Source organism: Haliaeetus leucocephalus, unplaced genomic scaffold (genome assembly GCF_000737465.1).
Source record: "Haliaeetus leucocephalus isolate CR32 unplaced genomic scaffold, Haliaeetus_leucocephalus-4.0 Scaffold240, whole genome shotgun sequence".
Classification (NCBI taxonomy): Eukaryota; Metazoa; Chordata; class Aves; order Accipitriformes; family Accipitridae; genus Haliaeetus; species Haliaeetus leucocephalus.
This window is the reverse complement of record NW_010972676.1, coordinates 7,438,709-7,455,980: the sequence shown is the minus strand read 5'-3', so window position 1 is coordinate 7,455,980 and position 17,272 is coordinate 7,438,709. Positions and strand designations below refer to the sequence as shown.

Here is a 17,272-nt window from a genome sequence, read left to right as displayed (position 1 = left end):
GAATTAATTGTAGAGCAACAGTAACAATTTCATATTCTGTGACAAAGTTGGTTTAATATTTGTATCAAATCAATACTGCAGATAATGAACTTTGACTTTCATCCGGTTCTGCTCGTCGTTAGATGTCCTCATCAATGTACAACCACAGTTTTTATATAAGCACTCCTATGCTAGCCAGATGATGACTGTGAAAATTCTTTCATCAAAACAAACATATTATCTTGGAGTGCACGGGTGATAACAAAGGCCCTGCTGGTAACAGCAAAGCATTTTAGAAATCCAGCCTGTTCATCCAAACACCATATTGTACCACTCTTGAGTATATCTCAGACTTTAAAATTTGACTGCTTGCTTCAAAAAACCCCTACAATCTGATCTTACTTCCCATGCACCAAACTCTTTGGTGAAACCCCTGTAAGTGTGGTACATATAAAACCAGACACATACAAACAGGGCAGATATTCTGAACACACAAAACCAACGGTATGGTTAAAGGGTTCTGTCAATTTAAAATCTCCAGGAACTTCTTCGTGATAGTCTAAAAGTGCCCATTGCTGCACTACATATAAACCAGCAGACTGAATATAATACAGGTCATATATTAAGTATCACAGAGGTTCTCAATATTACATAAAAGGCATTTAGTCACACTAAAAGGTAACATTTAGGTACTACCTTTTATGCTAGTGGTGGAGTATTACTCATTCATCAGTTCTTTCCAAAGATCTTGCTATGAATATTCAGCTTTTGATTATAAAAATGAATCCAAGGCACTCTGCAATACTTAATACTATGGTGTAGTAGTACCATTGCCATACAGATTATCCAAAGTGAACACTGCTACAATACCATGTGTACCACTTGTAACCATCATGCGATCAGATAGATCAAGCTCAACCTGCGCAGAGTGGGAGGAGGTAAAGTGGTGCTTGGCCTTGGAAACAGAAATGTCAAACAATTTCAGACTTTGAAAGCTGTCAGAATGGGCATGACTACATATTATGTCCTTGGTGTCAAGTATCAGATGGCAGCAGGAGATGAGGGAAAGGACGCAGAATTTTCAGAACCTTCCGTAATAATAATGCTGGAGATCTAGTTTCATGAGGACACAGACTGCTTAAGGAGTCTGCCATAAGTTCTGTGAGACTGGCAAAATACTTGGATGTATTTTGATTATCACTATCATTATTATTATTGCTACTTTAAGGCTGTCAAAGTCTCTTCCTTCTCAGTAAATGAGGAAAAGGGCTGGGGAATAGATGTAAACCAGACCTAATTACTAATCATCCTGGAGATAATGCCAAGGTCAGCTACACCAATAAGCACAATATACTGTGCAACTCAATGCACACTTGCAGGAATTTTCATTAAACAAGTTGGAAAATGTCAGAGCCTATCTTACTGCACTGCCTGCACAACAAACTTCATTTAGCCTTAGTAATTCTGATTGTGCAGACTCAGGAAGAAAGAGTGCTAACATACATTAAAGAATTATAAAAATATTTTAAAATATGGTATTTTTTAAAAGAACTTTTGAGTAACTTAAGAGCTCCTGCTTTTCACATCAGAGCATATCAGACCGAGAATCTTGTGCTGTGCATTCTCTTTTTGTATTAAATGAAAGACTTGAAAGACCTTCTGATATGAGATTTTAAATCTGTGGCACAAATCTGAATCATTTCTATGTAGGCTTTAGTCCAGTAAAATTGTGGTAAGCTGCTTTTATTAAGGGCAGCTACTTAATGCTTGGATTTGTCATGTTAGTTGGTTCAGTAGAGTTGATGTAATGGTCACTATAGAGGACAAGCTATGGAAGTAATGGTAAATGTCACATGCAAAGTAACTACCAACAACAGCATAAATAAATCTACAGTTTTGTTCAGTGTTTGTGTTCAACCTCACAATTGCAGACGTATGTGCCACCCATTGAATTACACAGTCCTTTGCACCTTTGTGATCACTGATGAGGTTTTAAAATCAGATTTGCTTAAAAGGAGTTGTAGCATGAATGTAACTAGCGTATTCCTGGCCACAACAACAAGCAAAAAGGATATGCAGTAAGACCACAACATACTGTACAGGATGTCAAAACTCATATGTAACATAGCAGTGGGAAAGACCAGCACTGATCAAAACCATTTGTCCCTAAGGGTTCCTTCTTACAGTTCACACTGTGAAGCAGAGTCATCCTGATCTCTCCTAGCGGGGAGTACAGCTGGTCCTACTGCTGCACAAAATGCATTTCCAGCATGGAAGAAAGAAAGGAGAAGATCCCTATAGCGTTAGCTCATCTTTAGTAGTTCAGAGTAAGGAAGCGATATCCTTATTCAACACATTTGTTTCTTTTCTTCTGAATGCTGCATTGGCTGAAACGTAACTGGGAGGAATGGGAAGAGAAAATGTAGTCTCATGTGCAAACAGAAGCTTTGGGTAATACATTATATCATCTCAGGTACAATTTTTACCATTGGATGGTAAAAATCTCCTTGCTGTAGATTTTCAGGGCCACACAGTATTCTTTTTAATAATTTCTGCCCTTCACTTCTTTGTTGAGGAGGACCCTTTCCAAAGCTGTGGTTTGCACAGTACTAGTGATATGTGAGCGGTCCTTGGCTGGCATGCAGGTAACATTGTCCTACATGTCATCTGGTAGCAATCCTTTTTTCCCTTCATTTTGAATAAATTCAACTCATTCCCCAGGCTATAACCAGGCCATATAAGTGGTAAGGTTCTGTGAGAAATGTCAAAGGTCGGCAATTACCCACTGGTCCAAAATTTAGAGAACAGTGATCTAGGATATCTGTGCTGACACTGTTACACAGATGGGGAAACATACAGGTAATTCTTAAATGCAAGATTATCAACTGGATAATCTCAACACTGGGTCATGAAAGACCTTTTCTCAAAAGAATTATAGTGTTTACCTTCAGTCCTGTCCGGTAGTTTCCCACTTTTACTTGTTGTTCCAGTGTTGACTGTTTCAGATGAGGTGCTCAGTTTGGTGTTGGGGTCTCTCTTAGGTTTTGGAGGTGGCTGCTTACGAGAGCTGCTACTTTCATCATCAGTTCCTCCAACAGAATGAAGAGACTGGGATCTCACGGTAAAGCCACTGGAGCAAGGATGTGGCAGTCTGTCCTGAGGAGCAGGCATTGTCATAAATCCCATGCGGAAATGCTTCCCCACATAGCTTCCTTCATTTCCTCTCACTACCTCTCCACCTATGCTGTAAGAGAAAATATGCATATAAGTAAATGATTCACCTTTGCCTGAACTGTACCTGGAACCAGGGTCTCAGTTCTGCCTGTGATGAGCAGATTGTACTTTTGAATTTAGAAACAAGCAATGCTCTTATCTTTTCTTAAAACAAGATGACTACTAAAATAGTCTATTTTTCAACATAAGTTGCCAACAACTGAAACACAGATATACCGCTATGCACTCACTTAAAATTTTACAGGAAGAAATTGAGAAAAGCTTTTGTTCAGGTTTCATAGCATTGTGACTAGAAATTTTCTATAGAACAAATTTCAAACATCGGAAGTCAGAACCAAGTTTTCAGGAAGACAAGAGACTATGAGTAGGGCAAAGAATACTGCTTTAGAAATGCAACATCGTGTATTGATCCGCACTCCCCCACACTCGTCTTTGACTACAGACACTCATGTACCTCGGGAAACAAGGCTTTTGCAGTCCAATCAATCATTTCCCTTCAGATTACAGAATCATAAGAGAAAGAAATGCTCTAAAAATTACTTGAATATAGGAAACTGAACATTATCGTCTCATCAAATCTATGTGAAGCTGCAACATGAGCAGCATCAGACTAGTAAGATACAGAACCAGGAGATGAAAAGGCAATGGGCTGTGGGACACCAGGAAGAAAATAACCTCCAGCCATTCAGAAACACAGCTACAGAAGAAGGAAAGCTCAGCTGAAACAAGTGCTGTCATAACAAGTACTACATTGTACTGTGGATGGCAGGACGGAGAACCTGGTATTATTCCTGCTACTCATGCATGCTTATCAGTTCTGAAAAACAGCTCTTGCTGATGCTTATACTGTAAACCTAGAGCACATTTCAATTAAGGCAATTCAATGGACTATGCAAAGAAACTCAGCAACACACACAGGTCAACATGGGCCTGTTTTCAAGGAGGTTTGAAATAGTACCACTGTGGGCATGTAGAAATGTCAGTATGAGAACTGTTAAGTCCCGGAAAGCCCTAATTTCCTCCTGTTTCTCCTTCACACGGCATGAAGCTCTAAGGAGGGTCAGTCTGCTCCTCTAAGTTTCCTATGCAATGTTGCCTTGGGCTGGTGCAGTTTATTTGGTGCTGGAACACACTTCCTTCTTTAAAAGACAAGAATATTTTGCAATGGTTCATGTGAAGAGTAAGGTCACTTCATTCCCTGATACTGTCCCCATCTTCATTGTAGGTAATACACAAGCTGTATCTAATTGTCCTAAAAGCATCAGATTGGCACCATGCAACGCAAAACTTTATACGTGATAAAGCAGAACCTTTGTGTGCTTACTACCATCCTTGCATTTTTATTTGATTTCAACTAGTGGAGAGGTCCACTTCCCAAATTGGTAACAACTGAACAGGTGTAACTGAACGTGTGCCACTCTCCAGGGGCACTGACACCTACCTGCACATGTACACACACACATGCGCACATGTATGCCATGCATATGCACACACTGATCCATGTTCATAACCAAGTTATTACCAAGTCCTAACTGGCATCAATTCCAGAGGGATTTGCAGCCAGAAAGATCAAAAGGTAGAATTCATTAATTTGAAGATTAATAAAAAACCTGTAGCTAATTTAAATTATTAACTATGCCTCTACTAATCTTTCATAAATTGTTCTGAAAATAATATAATCCTCTGATGCTGGACTATGAGAAGGGTCTGTCACATTATTTAAAGAAGATTACTATCCAAACATGCTGAAGAATGCAGCTAGGGAGTCTGCTTCCTTCCTTAAGTCCATTGGATAAATCACATTTAGCAAACAAAATTTCAGTTCGCCATGTCTCTGACATTAAAATTCTTATCAGGTTACACTATTTAATTAGTGCATTTACTTCACTGCTGTGTGGAGGTGTTTAAACCACACACTATAGAACAGATTCTGTTCTGGATAGACTTGCGCAAATTCCACTGAGGTGATAGGATTCACCCTTTTCCTAAGAATGCACAGAACTGCGTTTATATAAAGCATGGGTTTTTTGCCAAATTGCTGCATCTTGTATTCCAGAAATAAAAACTTTCAAAATATAAGTCCAGCGGCTAAATGCACTATCTCATTAAACAATTAAATCACATCCTTTCTTTTTGCCTCCCTTCCCATAACTTTAATTCTTTACTGAATTCCTTTCAACGTCACAGATGAAAACCTGTCTTACTTGCTTCCTACACTTACTCCAGAATAAACAGCCTATAGCCAGGTCAGAGGGAGGTTGAAGGTACAGATGGGAACAGACCTTGCTGTTCCGCTTTATGGCCGAAGTAGATCTGGTCCTGCTTTTCTACATCCTCTGCTCAGCTACTAGACAAAAACAGCAGGACACCATGTTCCTCTGTTCAGCCACGTTTGAAAGAGAGTCCATTTCTCTTTGAGCATAGGATCCAACCTTCAGCTGATGGTTAGGCACTGTAAATCCCAAGCTGAAGAAGACCAGCCTCTAATTCTTGGTCGTGGACCCTGGTCATCGACCAGGATCACAAAAGGCTTAGGTTTGTTACTTATCCCAGTAGCGATTCCTGAGTGTTGGGCAGTGGGTGTTTCCTAGCATAGCTTGACTAGCAAGTGGCAAGCATAACAATGGATGGAGTGCCAAGTTCACATCTCATTAATACAGACTGAAATCCACTGTGGTGCAAAGAGAAAGGAGTCACTCCAGAGCATAAGCACAAAAGCAGGATGGCAGATTTCGAATGTGGCATCCCCTACTCTCAGGCAGCAGCATGCTGAAGCTCCATTTGGACTTCTGCAACACAGCTTTGCAATGCACAGTGCTGCTGATGTTACATCATGAAACGGGACAGAATTAAAGGATTTATTTATATACTCCTCCTGCTTGCAACCACAGGAGTTGGCTGGGACTGGTGTATGTCCCACTACAGCACAACAGGCCAAGAAAGATTTATACAAACCTTGCTGCATAAATGACTACAGAGATAGCGAGGGAAAATAACTGTGTAGATCTCACTCCATTATTTCTGACAGGAAAGAGCCTCTGTGCTCCTCATTGTACTGATAATGAGGTCTATCTCATTTCAAACTGTATTATGTAAGTTGCTGCAAGTATTACACAGTTTATTAATATATATGGAAATACAGGTTTGGATTATTCCTCTGGGAAGTTTCAGTTTGAACTTGGCCAGGTTCAACTGCTTCTCTGACAGAGAATTATGTACAGCATTCAACTAACTGTTAAAAATGCAAAACATTTGTCTACAAAGAGAGACATGAATTATACAATAAAAAAATTAATCATATGATCATTCATGTTACACACAGCAAAGCTGACTTTGTGCTGAAAATGCACTTTGGCATCTGCCTAGGTGTAGTGACTGATGCTGCAGTGGATAGGAAAAAGGGCAGTGCAGTGAGGTTGGCTCCAGACACCCTTAAGAAGAGTGTTCTGAAGCAACAATCCTTTCAAAAACATCTTACAGGGCTTCTCTAAAGCCTACCTAACAAGTCTGATATAGACGATCGAGCGCTGCGATTACATGCTCCCTCCTTGGGTGCACTGGAAGATAAGCAAGCTACCCATCCCTCTTCCTCTTCCACACGGTACTGGAATTGAATTGTTACAACAAATACCCAAATGGCTGGACCTGCCTTAAATCAGTAATGGTGGATTTCAGCTTTCATTTCTAAAATATGAACAAGAGCTCCAACTGATGGACCTGATGAGTCTTGTTATACCTCCAATACAGGTTTTATTTGTCAGCTGAGATTTCTGAGGTCAGAACTGGGCTAGCATAAAGCCATACTGACCTTGCTGTTCCTACCTGCCGTATCAGCCTGCCTGCACGTAAACTGTAATCATCACAGTCCTGGACACATTACAGCTCAGCTTATTGTGCTCTGCCTGCTCTATTCTATCAAGTAGATACTGGAGCATTGATGAAACTACAGCATGGAATAACTGAAATGTTTATGTGTTTGAAGAACTACTGAGGGGAAAGTCTTTTGTATTATTCATTTTGTTACACTTCCCAAGAGGGCAGGTTAAAGAGGAAGGCTAAATGTTAAAAATGAACACAGAAAATACTCTAAATGGACAGAGCACAGGCAAGGTCATTTCTACCTTGCTTTGCCGTGAGTCATAACGTTTCTGTTGACTAGGAATATATTCTCAAGTTGTTAAGTTAGAAAACTAAGAAAAAGAACTTCTCATCACATTGCTGAAAAATATATGACAAAGAAAAAGTATCCAGAGACTGCCTGCCTCAGTCGGTGTGGTCTTTTTAATTTGCATTGCTCCTACTTAGCATTGCAAATAACAGTTTTAATTTGCTGTGAAGTTTCATTACTTGGTCCAGGCAGAAACTGAATTAGTTCCTGGAAAACAAATTAATAGTTGTGTGAAAACTTTTGTTTCACTTGGTGTTACTGCTTTAACCATAAACAACATGTAATATTCAATCCCTCAGTGCAGTTATAAAGAGTAGGAGAATTCTGGGGAATATCTAAGTCCTATAAAATCAGAATACCTTACAGCTACATTTTCTTCCCAGTCATCTATCTACCCTTGTCCTTGGTATTCATCCAGAAATTTTCTTATCAGTTCAGACTTACATTGGATTAGTTTCACGCCTCAGGCACCAAGAACCACTTGGTAGTTCTCCTCATCTTTGTACAGTTTCTATTTTTTTTTTTCCTGGGCTCCTTTACATGAGATTTTCTGACTTTTTATCCACAAGTTCAAAAGGCAAACTACACCTGATCGTGAGACTTGACCTCCTAAGCAGGAGGAAGGGGAATGTACTCTGCTGCTGACGTGGCATCTTTGAAAGTATTTTGTCATTTCTTTGCTGTGATACATGCCAGTCTGGGACCACAGCAGGTCACTGTCCTTCTCTGAGTGTTGAAATTCCAGACAACCAGGAGAAGCCACTTTGATAGCAGCTGCTCACTCCTCTTGTGCTTGTGGAAGACTCAGTTCACAGATACTGGTTTGGAAGCTGGCAGAAACTAAGCTGGGAGTCTCTGCAGTCTCCTCTGCAGAAGTGGGGAGACCTATGAATTACAGGGCAAACAATGCACATGGATGACCAGGCCTCTCCACTCTCGGGACCTGCAAACCCACGCAGTGCTACCCTCCCATGACATGCAGGAAATCCATCAGGGAAGCCATCTGAGTCAGAGACTGAAGAAAAGAGAAGTCACAAAATTTAACTGTGGTTACATAGGAAGATTTTTAGAAGTCCATCATAAAAATGACTAATCATGAGCAAAAATACAAAAGGAATAAAAATACTTAACTCAAGGATTGTATATGAGCTGGCTTGATTGAGCAAACAGCAGTTCATCCCTTGATGCATCTACCATTTTTGGGTTAAGAGAATAGCTACTGTTACTTTAACCACTTCCTTACTCTTACAGCAAGGAATACCCAGCTCCTCTGCTCATATCAAATGTTCTGAGTATAAAGGGCTGAAATGGCTTTGAAATGTCTATTCCCCATCAGAATAAATTATACACACAAATACTAAGGATGACACATTTTACTTTGTATCTGAGAAGCACTTTCAAGATTAGCATAAATTATATTTGTAAAGTAGAGGTTGGATGCCAAAAAACAGAAGATATACTATTTTTATCCCCCTAAACATGATTTCAGAAGACCATGAAATGTAATACTGAAGAAAGAAGGGCAAGATCACATTCACGGATTCAGGAACTACACTGTAAGTATGGCTTTACACAAATCTACACCATTTTTATTATAGAAATTAAACAAACAAATTACGCACTTTTCTATTATTTTTTTAAAATCACACTTCAGAGTTCCCCCTCCTTATTCCCAAGGAATATACATACATGATTTTTTTCTACACTACTTTTCCGAAAGACTCCAAATGACTTGTGACAATCTTACATCAAGATCCAGAGGATACTACTACCATCCTTTTAGGTACAGGCTAAAGTGTAAATGATCATGACAAAGGTCAAATTTAGAGTAATTTTGTGCACCTGGAGGACTATCTAAAGTGAGCAGCTGACATGTCTGCACAGCACATCAAACATCTTACCTCTGCCATATGCCTCTGCTTTTGAGGTAGGAGATCAGGCGCTGCTTAAGAAGTCAGGCCTCTCAGGACACAGAATACAGTAGTGCTATAAAATAAAATTATTCTTTTATCACACTTGTCAAACCCACAGGCCCAGGATTTGATCCTGCAAACATGCAATGAGTTGACACTCCCTCTTTGTGTACCTACACTATCACACTGAAATAACTAGGAAGCCTTGCAGAAATTGCTTGTTGCTTGCGAATCTGTTCTAAGCAATACCTCTTGCAGAGGTGTGCCCACATAGTCTGACACTAGATTATTCCTAGGAAATAATTTTTTCAAGCCAACCTATAAATGTAACAGACCCCTAACAGCACACTCTGCTGCTGTTGAGAGTCTGGCTCCTGCCATCCACAACAGGACTGAATCCTGCATGCAGAAGATTCTCCATATCAAACTGAACCACCACATGTTGTGGCTGCACTGCAAGATTAACTGAGTCCCTGGTAAGCAACCAAATGACAGCTGTAACTCCTATGCAGTGCACAATGGATGATAAAAGCAAAACTAACCAAGACTGTCCACAGCAGGTTTTCCGTAAGATGCCAGATAACCTAATATCAAATGATGATCTGCTATGCTCCACAGTGAACTATTTTCATAATGCAAAAAGTGGAAAATGCTAGCAATAGTTGGGGTTTTCTGGAAAAAAAAAAAAAAAAGGAAAAAAAAATCAAAACCAAACCCAAACCGGAAACACTTTATAAGAAACTGATAAAAACTATGTATGCTATTTTTACAACAAATCTAACATAAGCTAGACAGCTTAGAAAGGAGTAACTGAGGAGTAAGGACCTTTCTGATCCACAGAGAGCTTAACAGAACTGTATTTCATGAGTCTGAACAGAAGTGCAGGTACTACTTCTTATATCCACTGACATTCCTTCTATCTTAAGCAGGCTGCCTCTTAAACTGGGAACTACCAAAGAGTACTTTGGGCTGAACATCCACAATGGCCTGATGTTGCTTTCCTCAGGGGACCAACACTTGCTACTGTATCTGGGGCACAGGGTCTCCAGTGCTCCAGCCCCACGTAGCACTGGTGACTAACTGATGTATATGGAAAGGTCTGTAAGTTCTGAATACAGAGGACACTTAACAGGCAGGAGTGAAAAGTGCTGTGCTTTTATATGACTACAGAAATTTTTAATTTTGCATGGGAGATGCACAGCTAAAAGCCAGTAAGTGAAAGCTCATATGTTCAGAGTCACCTAGAATTAGACATCAAACATATGCAATGTTTAAACTGAGTGCAAATGCATGTTCACATTAATGGAGTGGGGTTTTGCATCCTGTCAAAAGCGGGTGGAGCTAGAACAAGGCTGTGTTTTTGTCACATTCAGTGGAAAACCACATGGCGCAGACTCCACTCTGCCTGCGCAACTGTGGCTAAGTAAATAGTTCAATGAGATATGGGAATAAATTAACATATAAAGTAATTTTTGTGGACTTTTGTAATAAAATTTTTCTTTGGTTTTGAGTCGAAGAGTTGTAATGAAAGGAAAAGCTGTAAAAAATAAAAAAATCATTTTTGTGGATCAGATGCTGGGAAAAGCTTAAACCTGGACAAATGAATTAAATGTGCCAGGACTCTAAGAATGGTGATTTGTAAACCAAGTGCACTGTGCCTGTTGAGATATTACACTGTGTCTAACCTTTCCAGATTCAGGCTTATTTCAAACAGTGATTGTACAGATGCTCTTCTGAGTCCCTTGAGCAAACATGACTCTACTTTCCCTTTAAAATCCAAGCTCAAATACAAGGAAATTAAGGTTTTAAATAAAAGCTTCTTATGGCCTTTGGCCCCCAAGAGAAAGGAGTTCAATCCTGATCTGGCAGTGAACAGGAAGAAGAAAATTTCGTTTTGGAGGAACACCCCCCCCCAAATTTCACTTAAGTGTGATCCATAGCAAAACATACAGATTTTTTTTGCTCAACTAGTGACCTGAAACTCCAGTTATTTACATAATTCTTCTGATAATATTGTCATTCATAACTCTCAGTTCAAAATATATTCCCTGGGCTGGCTTGTCTCTCTGTTTTCTTTTATAAATGCCATGTGAGTAGGTAAGAAAGGGAGAGGCACTGCCTGCCATAGAGAGCCTGGGAGGAGGTCTCAGTTGCACAGTCACAGTAGGGATGTGACAGGGATGCAGGCTGCAATGAATGGACAGTTTTATGCAAATGCTTGTCTTTTGGCAGCTCTCCACTCCAGATCTGTTATATTCATATAAGGCAATTTTGCTTCCAGACATCTCAGCACATGGCAAAACTCAGGGATTTGCATTCTCTTCAACAGGCATATATGCAAATATTCCAGGTACAGTTTTAGGTACTGCTTTCATAGATATTCAGGGTCAGTTTGTAGTTACTAAAAAAGCATCTGCACATTAGCAATTTAAATGGAACTAAATCCATTTTAATCTACAAATTGTATTTTACATTTCTATTTAAGTGAAATGCACAGTGTAAGTTTCTACAAAAAAGTGCAAGGCTTATAATGTTTCTGTGTGTTGCACTGGTCTTCCCACAGGAAACAAGGAAATGCAACTTACTGCAGTTTACCCCACCCTAACTACATAAATGCTCTCTTGGATAGGTCACCTTACTGACACAGGTGCTGGAACCCCTAGAAATCTTCACCAGAAAATCCTTTTTTGCACTGGAACGGCCCTGCTGGAGTCCATTGCCTTAACTTCACAGCTAGCATTAATAACCTTGTGTTATTAAGTATACATATTACCATCTCTCTGTTCCTTCTGATTTCTGGAGGGAAGGTTTCAGCTCATTTATCGATCACTACTTTGTGATTTAACTAGACAGCATGAATATCTGTCTGTTCCTTGCAAAATTAAACAAAGACTCCAAACCCTAAGTGAAACATTTTTCACAGGTTTGATAAACCCAGAAAAGAGGAAAGGGAATCAGTCTACACAGACGTGTACACTCATCTCTGTATGTCCTTCTTCCCTAAATAGTCTCACTCTGGTGAATAAAACTACGTGAAATCCTGTACATCAGTATCGACAGCTCTCAGCATTAAAGCCTGGAGAGACTTGTTCACTACAATACAAAGTCGCTTTGAAAATCTCTCTGCTTATATCACTTTTTTATCCACAGCAAAGTGACTACTATTGCCACAACAGAATATTAATATGCTTCACACCTAAATTTAGAAAAATATTATAAAACAACTCTTTCCCCTGTCTTGATGGATGTCAGTTTCTTAGCCAGGGTTGTCAGAAACTGGTTATTTGCTCAGAGAGATAAGTAAAAAAGGACATTATATTTTCAGAAACAGAGCTGATTTAATATTGCGCGTCAGAGTGTGTGAAAAGCAAGCATAATGGGCATATAAGTGGTTAAGACTTAGTGATTTCAGTCAGGACACTGAAAGAGGCTAGCCAGCAAAAGTGTAGCTTGTCCCACGTATACAGGTACCCAGAGTGTCCCTGAACCAATTCCACACTTAGGTCTTCCAATACATTCATTGCATGTCCATGCATTCTCTTTAGAAATCAAGGTGAATTATCCAAATGCAAAGTGGAGAAAGTCTTTTCTCCTCTGTATCCACACACATAGCTCATGGGCCAGATCCTGTAACTCTAGCAGACTACTGAAAGGTCTCTACATATACGGGAATTTAACACCAGAGACAACCGGCTACAATAAAAGCTGCCAAAAAAAATAAAATAAAAAATAAAAAACTGCCAAAGTTGCCAAAAATCAGCACACACCGATTTTCATCACTCTCAGAATTACTTTTGCAAATGGGGATGTTCAGCTAATTATTATTTTTCGGTCACTGCTGTGTTGTGGGTTTATTTTTTTCTTGCAGGGGTAGCTTTTTGGTAAATAGTTGAGTAAAAACTACATCCAACAAGCTCTGACACTGAAGGGAGGTAGTACTTAAATGCTCCATTAGTGACATAAATGCTCCTTTAGTTACACTGCTGAAAGGATCATCACTACAGCCTATGAAGCTGCAGTGAAATGAAATTTTGCTGAAGCAACAGTAAGGATGTTTTCCAAGCTGTGAAAATCTGTGTCAGGATTTTTTAGGGAGTTAAAACACTAAAACACAGAGCAAACACCCTTGTAACCTTCGTTCAATGGTATAATGGTAAATTAAGTGGGGAACATACAGGTTTAGTTCCCTGCATGAGAGGCAATTAGCTTAGTGCTGTTCATACTAAAAGTGTGTAAACTCCTTTTATTCCTCAGGTAACTCTTTGGAGCTGTCATTCATTGAGTGGCATGTTCCAAGTATCTGAGCTTGCAAGAAATAGCGCTTTCTCTGCATTGAGGTGGTGAGCTGTGGCAACCGGGGTTGCACAAAGTCTGGACCTCATTTTACAAAAGGATAACAAACCAAAAATAATGTGTTGCTGCTTTTCTTTGCGCTAAGAATTACTATTAAAATCTGCAAAGCTGCTGGTAATAAATTTTAGTGTATATACATTTCTAGGTCACTTAAGCCCCTTTGAAAAGTCTTCTATCTAGAAACCATAACCCTGACATAATATGAACAGTTTTTCTATCTCCCAATGCTACATTGCAGGCAGCAGTCTACTTTAAAATAACTTAAGCCAACAAGGGGCTTAGAGACACCTTGTATGTATGCACCAAGCACTGCAGCCCAAATCAGCTAGTCTGCAGACTAGGCAGCACAAAGGGATATCTGTGTGTCTCTAGTAAGAGCAATTCAACTCTGTTCAACTCTGTGCTTTTTTTTAAAAAAAAAAAAAAAAAAAAACCCAACAAGAAAATACTGTTGTTCTCTGCTCCAAAACACATGATGCCCCTTTCCCTGCCCTGCTGCTCAGTGCCCACACAGGACACAGAAGCCTACTGCTGTGTGCTTACTGCACTGGCTACCCCACGATTTCAAGTTTTGTAATGCTAAGCCAAAAAAAAATTCCTTCAAGATGGTCTCACAATAAAAACCTTAAACCAGAGCAGCCTTGACTCAAACATTTTGGGCCATTATGTACAGTACTGGATCAGGTGGGCTTTCAAGTCCTACTGAGAGCTCATGGCAACATATCTTTTAATAGGCACTGCCATGCACTTACTAAATGTAGTAAAGGGCTACTGAGTTTTAGGAAGGATGAACCACACTGGACTTCACACACACTTCTGTGAATTTACCAGGGAAATTGTTTTCTAGGCTACCTAGAACAGCATGCAGAAACATTAACGTTTCTGGTGATGACCAGCTCATTATTATGGTCTCTAAAATCAATTTGTATTTTATTTTTTACTCAGTTGAGAAGTGAATGACAAGTGTTAAACAAAGCCTATCAGCATGTAGTTGTTTAGCCAGCGGACACATTGCTTTACAACAAAAGCAGATGATTAGAGGTAAGAAAAGGTAGAAGCAGCACAATTACATTATTGCAGCTCTAAAAAGTGCCTTCTAGAATCCATGTGGAGGTAAAGGGTAAAACCAGCATATTTCCCATTGGGGGTTCCGAGTTATATGGTTACCTGTGGTCATGTTTTCAAGTTTTGCTTCATATCCATGAGTAACAACACACTCTTAAAATGAGAGCCAAGGCTGTTTTATAATCCTGCTGTTGGATTCTGGAAGGGTAAACTAAGCACTATCTAAGAACTGCAAGACACTAGAGAAAAAACTTGGGAAATCAAAACTATGGAGTTCTGTAGATGTTTGTGAGTGATTCAAGCTGAAGTTTTTAATCCACCCTCAGATATTAAAAGGGAGTTCATACTTCACAGGTGTATCCAATAAAATCTTTAGGATAGCTGTGATCCAAGACCCAGATCAACTTCAAGAAGGCTCATGAAAGAATAGTGTCAAGGAAAGAAAATATTTCCTAGGGAGAGATTCCCTACTGTGCAAGTGACAAAACTGGGTTGTCTAATAGAGGCTAGCGTGTGTAATTCTTGAAATGCAGATAAAAATAAATGCAATTTATAATCTTCCATAACACATATGAGTTATTTATGCATATGCTTATTAATCTGTGTTTACTGCCCTTCAAGCTGAATAGAGAAACAATTAGATCCCTTTTTAGCAGTAGTAGTATGGGACATGTAGATATATAACTTTGATTTACAGAGTATGACAGGCAATCAATGTGCGTCAGAGAAAGCCCACATCAGCAGAGAGACCTGGTAAAGCCACATTTGAATTTTCTTTTTTAGGACTGAACAGATGAGCATTTCCTTCATGTTCTGAACACAATGGGATTGGGAAATAACCTGAATTTCAGGCTAGGAGAAAATGGATTGCTTCAAATTATAGGAAAATGAACAGCACTAATTTTATTCCTCACTTTCATCAGAATTGAGTAGTGCATACCAGAAAAAGGAAAGCCAGACATATCCTTAAGTCTGTTATTAGACCTTTCCACTTGCACACACCACAAGTAGTATAGGAATGACAGCTAGAAATCATCTATCTTCCTACATTTTTCACTCTCATGACAAAAACATTAAATTTGGCTGATGAAATGAAAAGAAAAAGGAAGGTCTATGGATTATTTTTTTTTTAAATGATTAAACAAAACAGGAATACAGCCAGGAAATTAAAGACTGAATGTACAATGAGAGCAGTTAAAGATGTCATTTAAAAGACATTGATATTACTTCCACAAAACATTTACATCAGTTGTCAGAATGTGAACCGACTACCTATTTCAGCTGGGAAGTGTCTGATTGCAAAGTCATGAAGCTATCAAAGAGGCAGGCTTGTAGGAAGCAAACATCTAAGCTGATCAAATCAGTAGCATCTTGCTTTTGAGACCAGAGGGTCAAATTCAACATAATGTCTCAAGTTTGAAAAACCCCACAAAACTGAGAAACCTGAGCAGGACTACATTCCCCAGTCCCCCCTGTCCCATTATCACAGTCACATTGCATCCTTTGTGAAAGCCAGGCTTGGACCCTTCCTGCTGATACTTTATATGCTTTGTCAGGACTAAAGGGTTAGAGCTGGGTATCAACAAACAGTTCTGTTTTCTATGGAAATAAACAGATGTCAACTTTTCGTACAAGTCAAGTCACTCAGTGTGACTATCGTGCATACGAATGGCTGGACAAACGACTAAGGATGTCCCTGGAGAGGAGCAGTCTGTGCCCTGCTGCATCTTGTGGCTCAGCAAAGAACTCGAGTCAGACAGGTCTCCTCAGTCAGTTGGTCACCTGAGGGCTGTTCCTCTGTCCTGCCTTTTAACTGCAAAGTACAAGGTAATTGAGAGATGAAACAGGGACTAAATCACCCACAAAACAAAGTTCTTCAGATTCAAGCTGCCCAAAATCTCATTTAGAGACAGTTATACACATGCATATACCTCCCACGCATACAATTTACACATCCTATGCAGAAAGCTTCAGCCTCAGTGAGCGCTGTTTTCTCGTGACAATGCTCCAATACTTAATTTAATAATTCCATTAGTATTCTTTGGGAATAACGGCCATTGTTGCTCCTTCTTGTTTTGCTGCATTTTCCATTTTTTTTGCTAGCTTCCATTCCTAATGTGTTTTATTATTATTCTAGTCCTTGCGAAGTCTGTCTGCTACCTGCTCATTAGAACTTCTGTGGCAGAAAATGTTCCTGCAAGAAACTAATTCTAATACCTTTCAATTTATTTTTGGGCTGAGTGAGCCTATAAACTCAGATTATTATTAAGTTGAGCTTGCAGTGATGTGTTCGATAGACTCTGAATCCTGCTGTATTAAGGCAAAGGAAAATTCATCTGTATAGTTTTTACTTTATACCTGGAAGGCTGAACAAAAAATAAGTAATTCTAGACCCTCAAAGTAGCTTGCCTCCACTGTTGTTTAAAGTGACTGGCAGGTCAATGGGCAAAACAACTTAGAGAGTTTCTTTGTTAGACATGTGAGAGGGATACATAGCAACTAGCAACACAGGCTTGTTTCGATAACTTTTTTACAACGGAAAACCCCCTTGGGATTTTCC

The 17,272-nt window shown here is 39.4% G+C and overlaps 1 protein-coding gene across 1 annotated transcript in view; it reads right to left on the bottom strand.

The window, feature by feature from the left end:
* Positions 1-17,272, bottom strand: part of NYAP2 (neuronal tyrosine-phosphorylated phosphoinositide-3-kinase adaptor 2) — a 119,036-nt gene that overhangs the window by 49,412 nt on the left and 52,352 nt on the right. Inside the window, exon 3 of the mRNA XM_010568291.1 lies at positions 2,925-3,223. Coding sequence (XP_010566593.1) covers positions 2,925-3,223 — 299 coding nt within the window. The remainder of the gene's footprint in view (positions 1-2,924; positions 3,224-17,272) is intronic.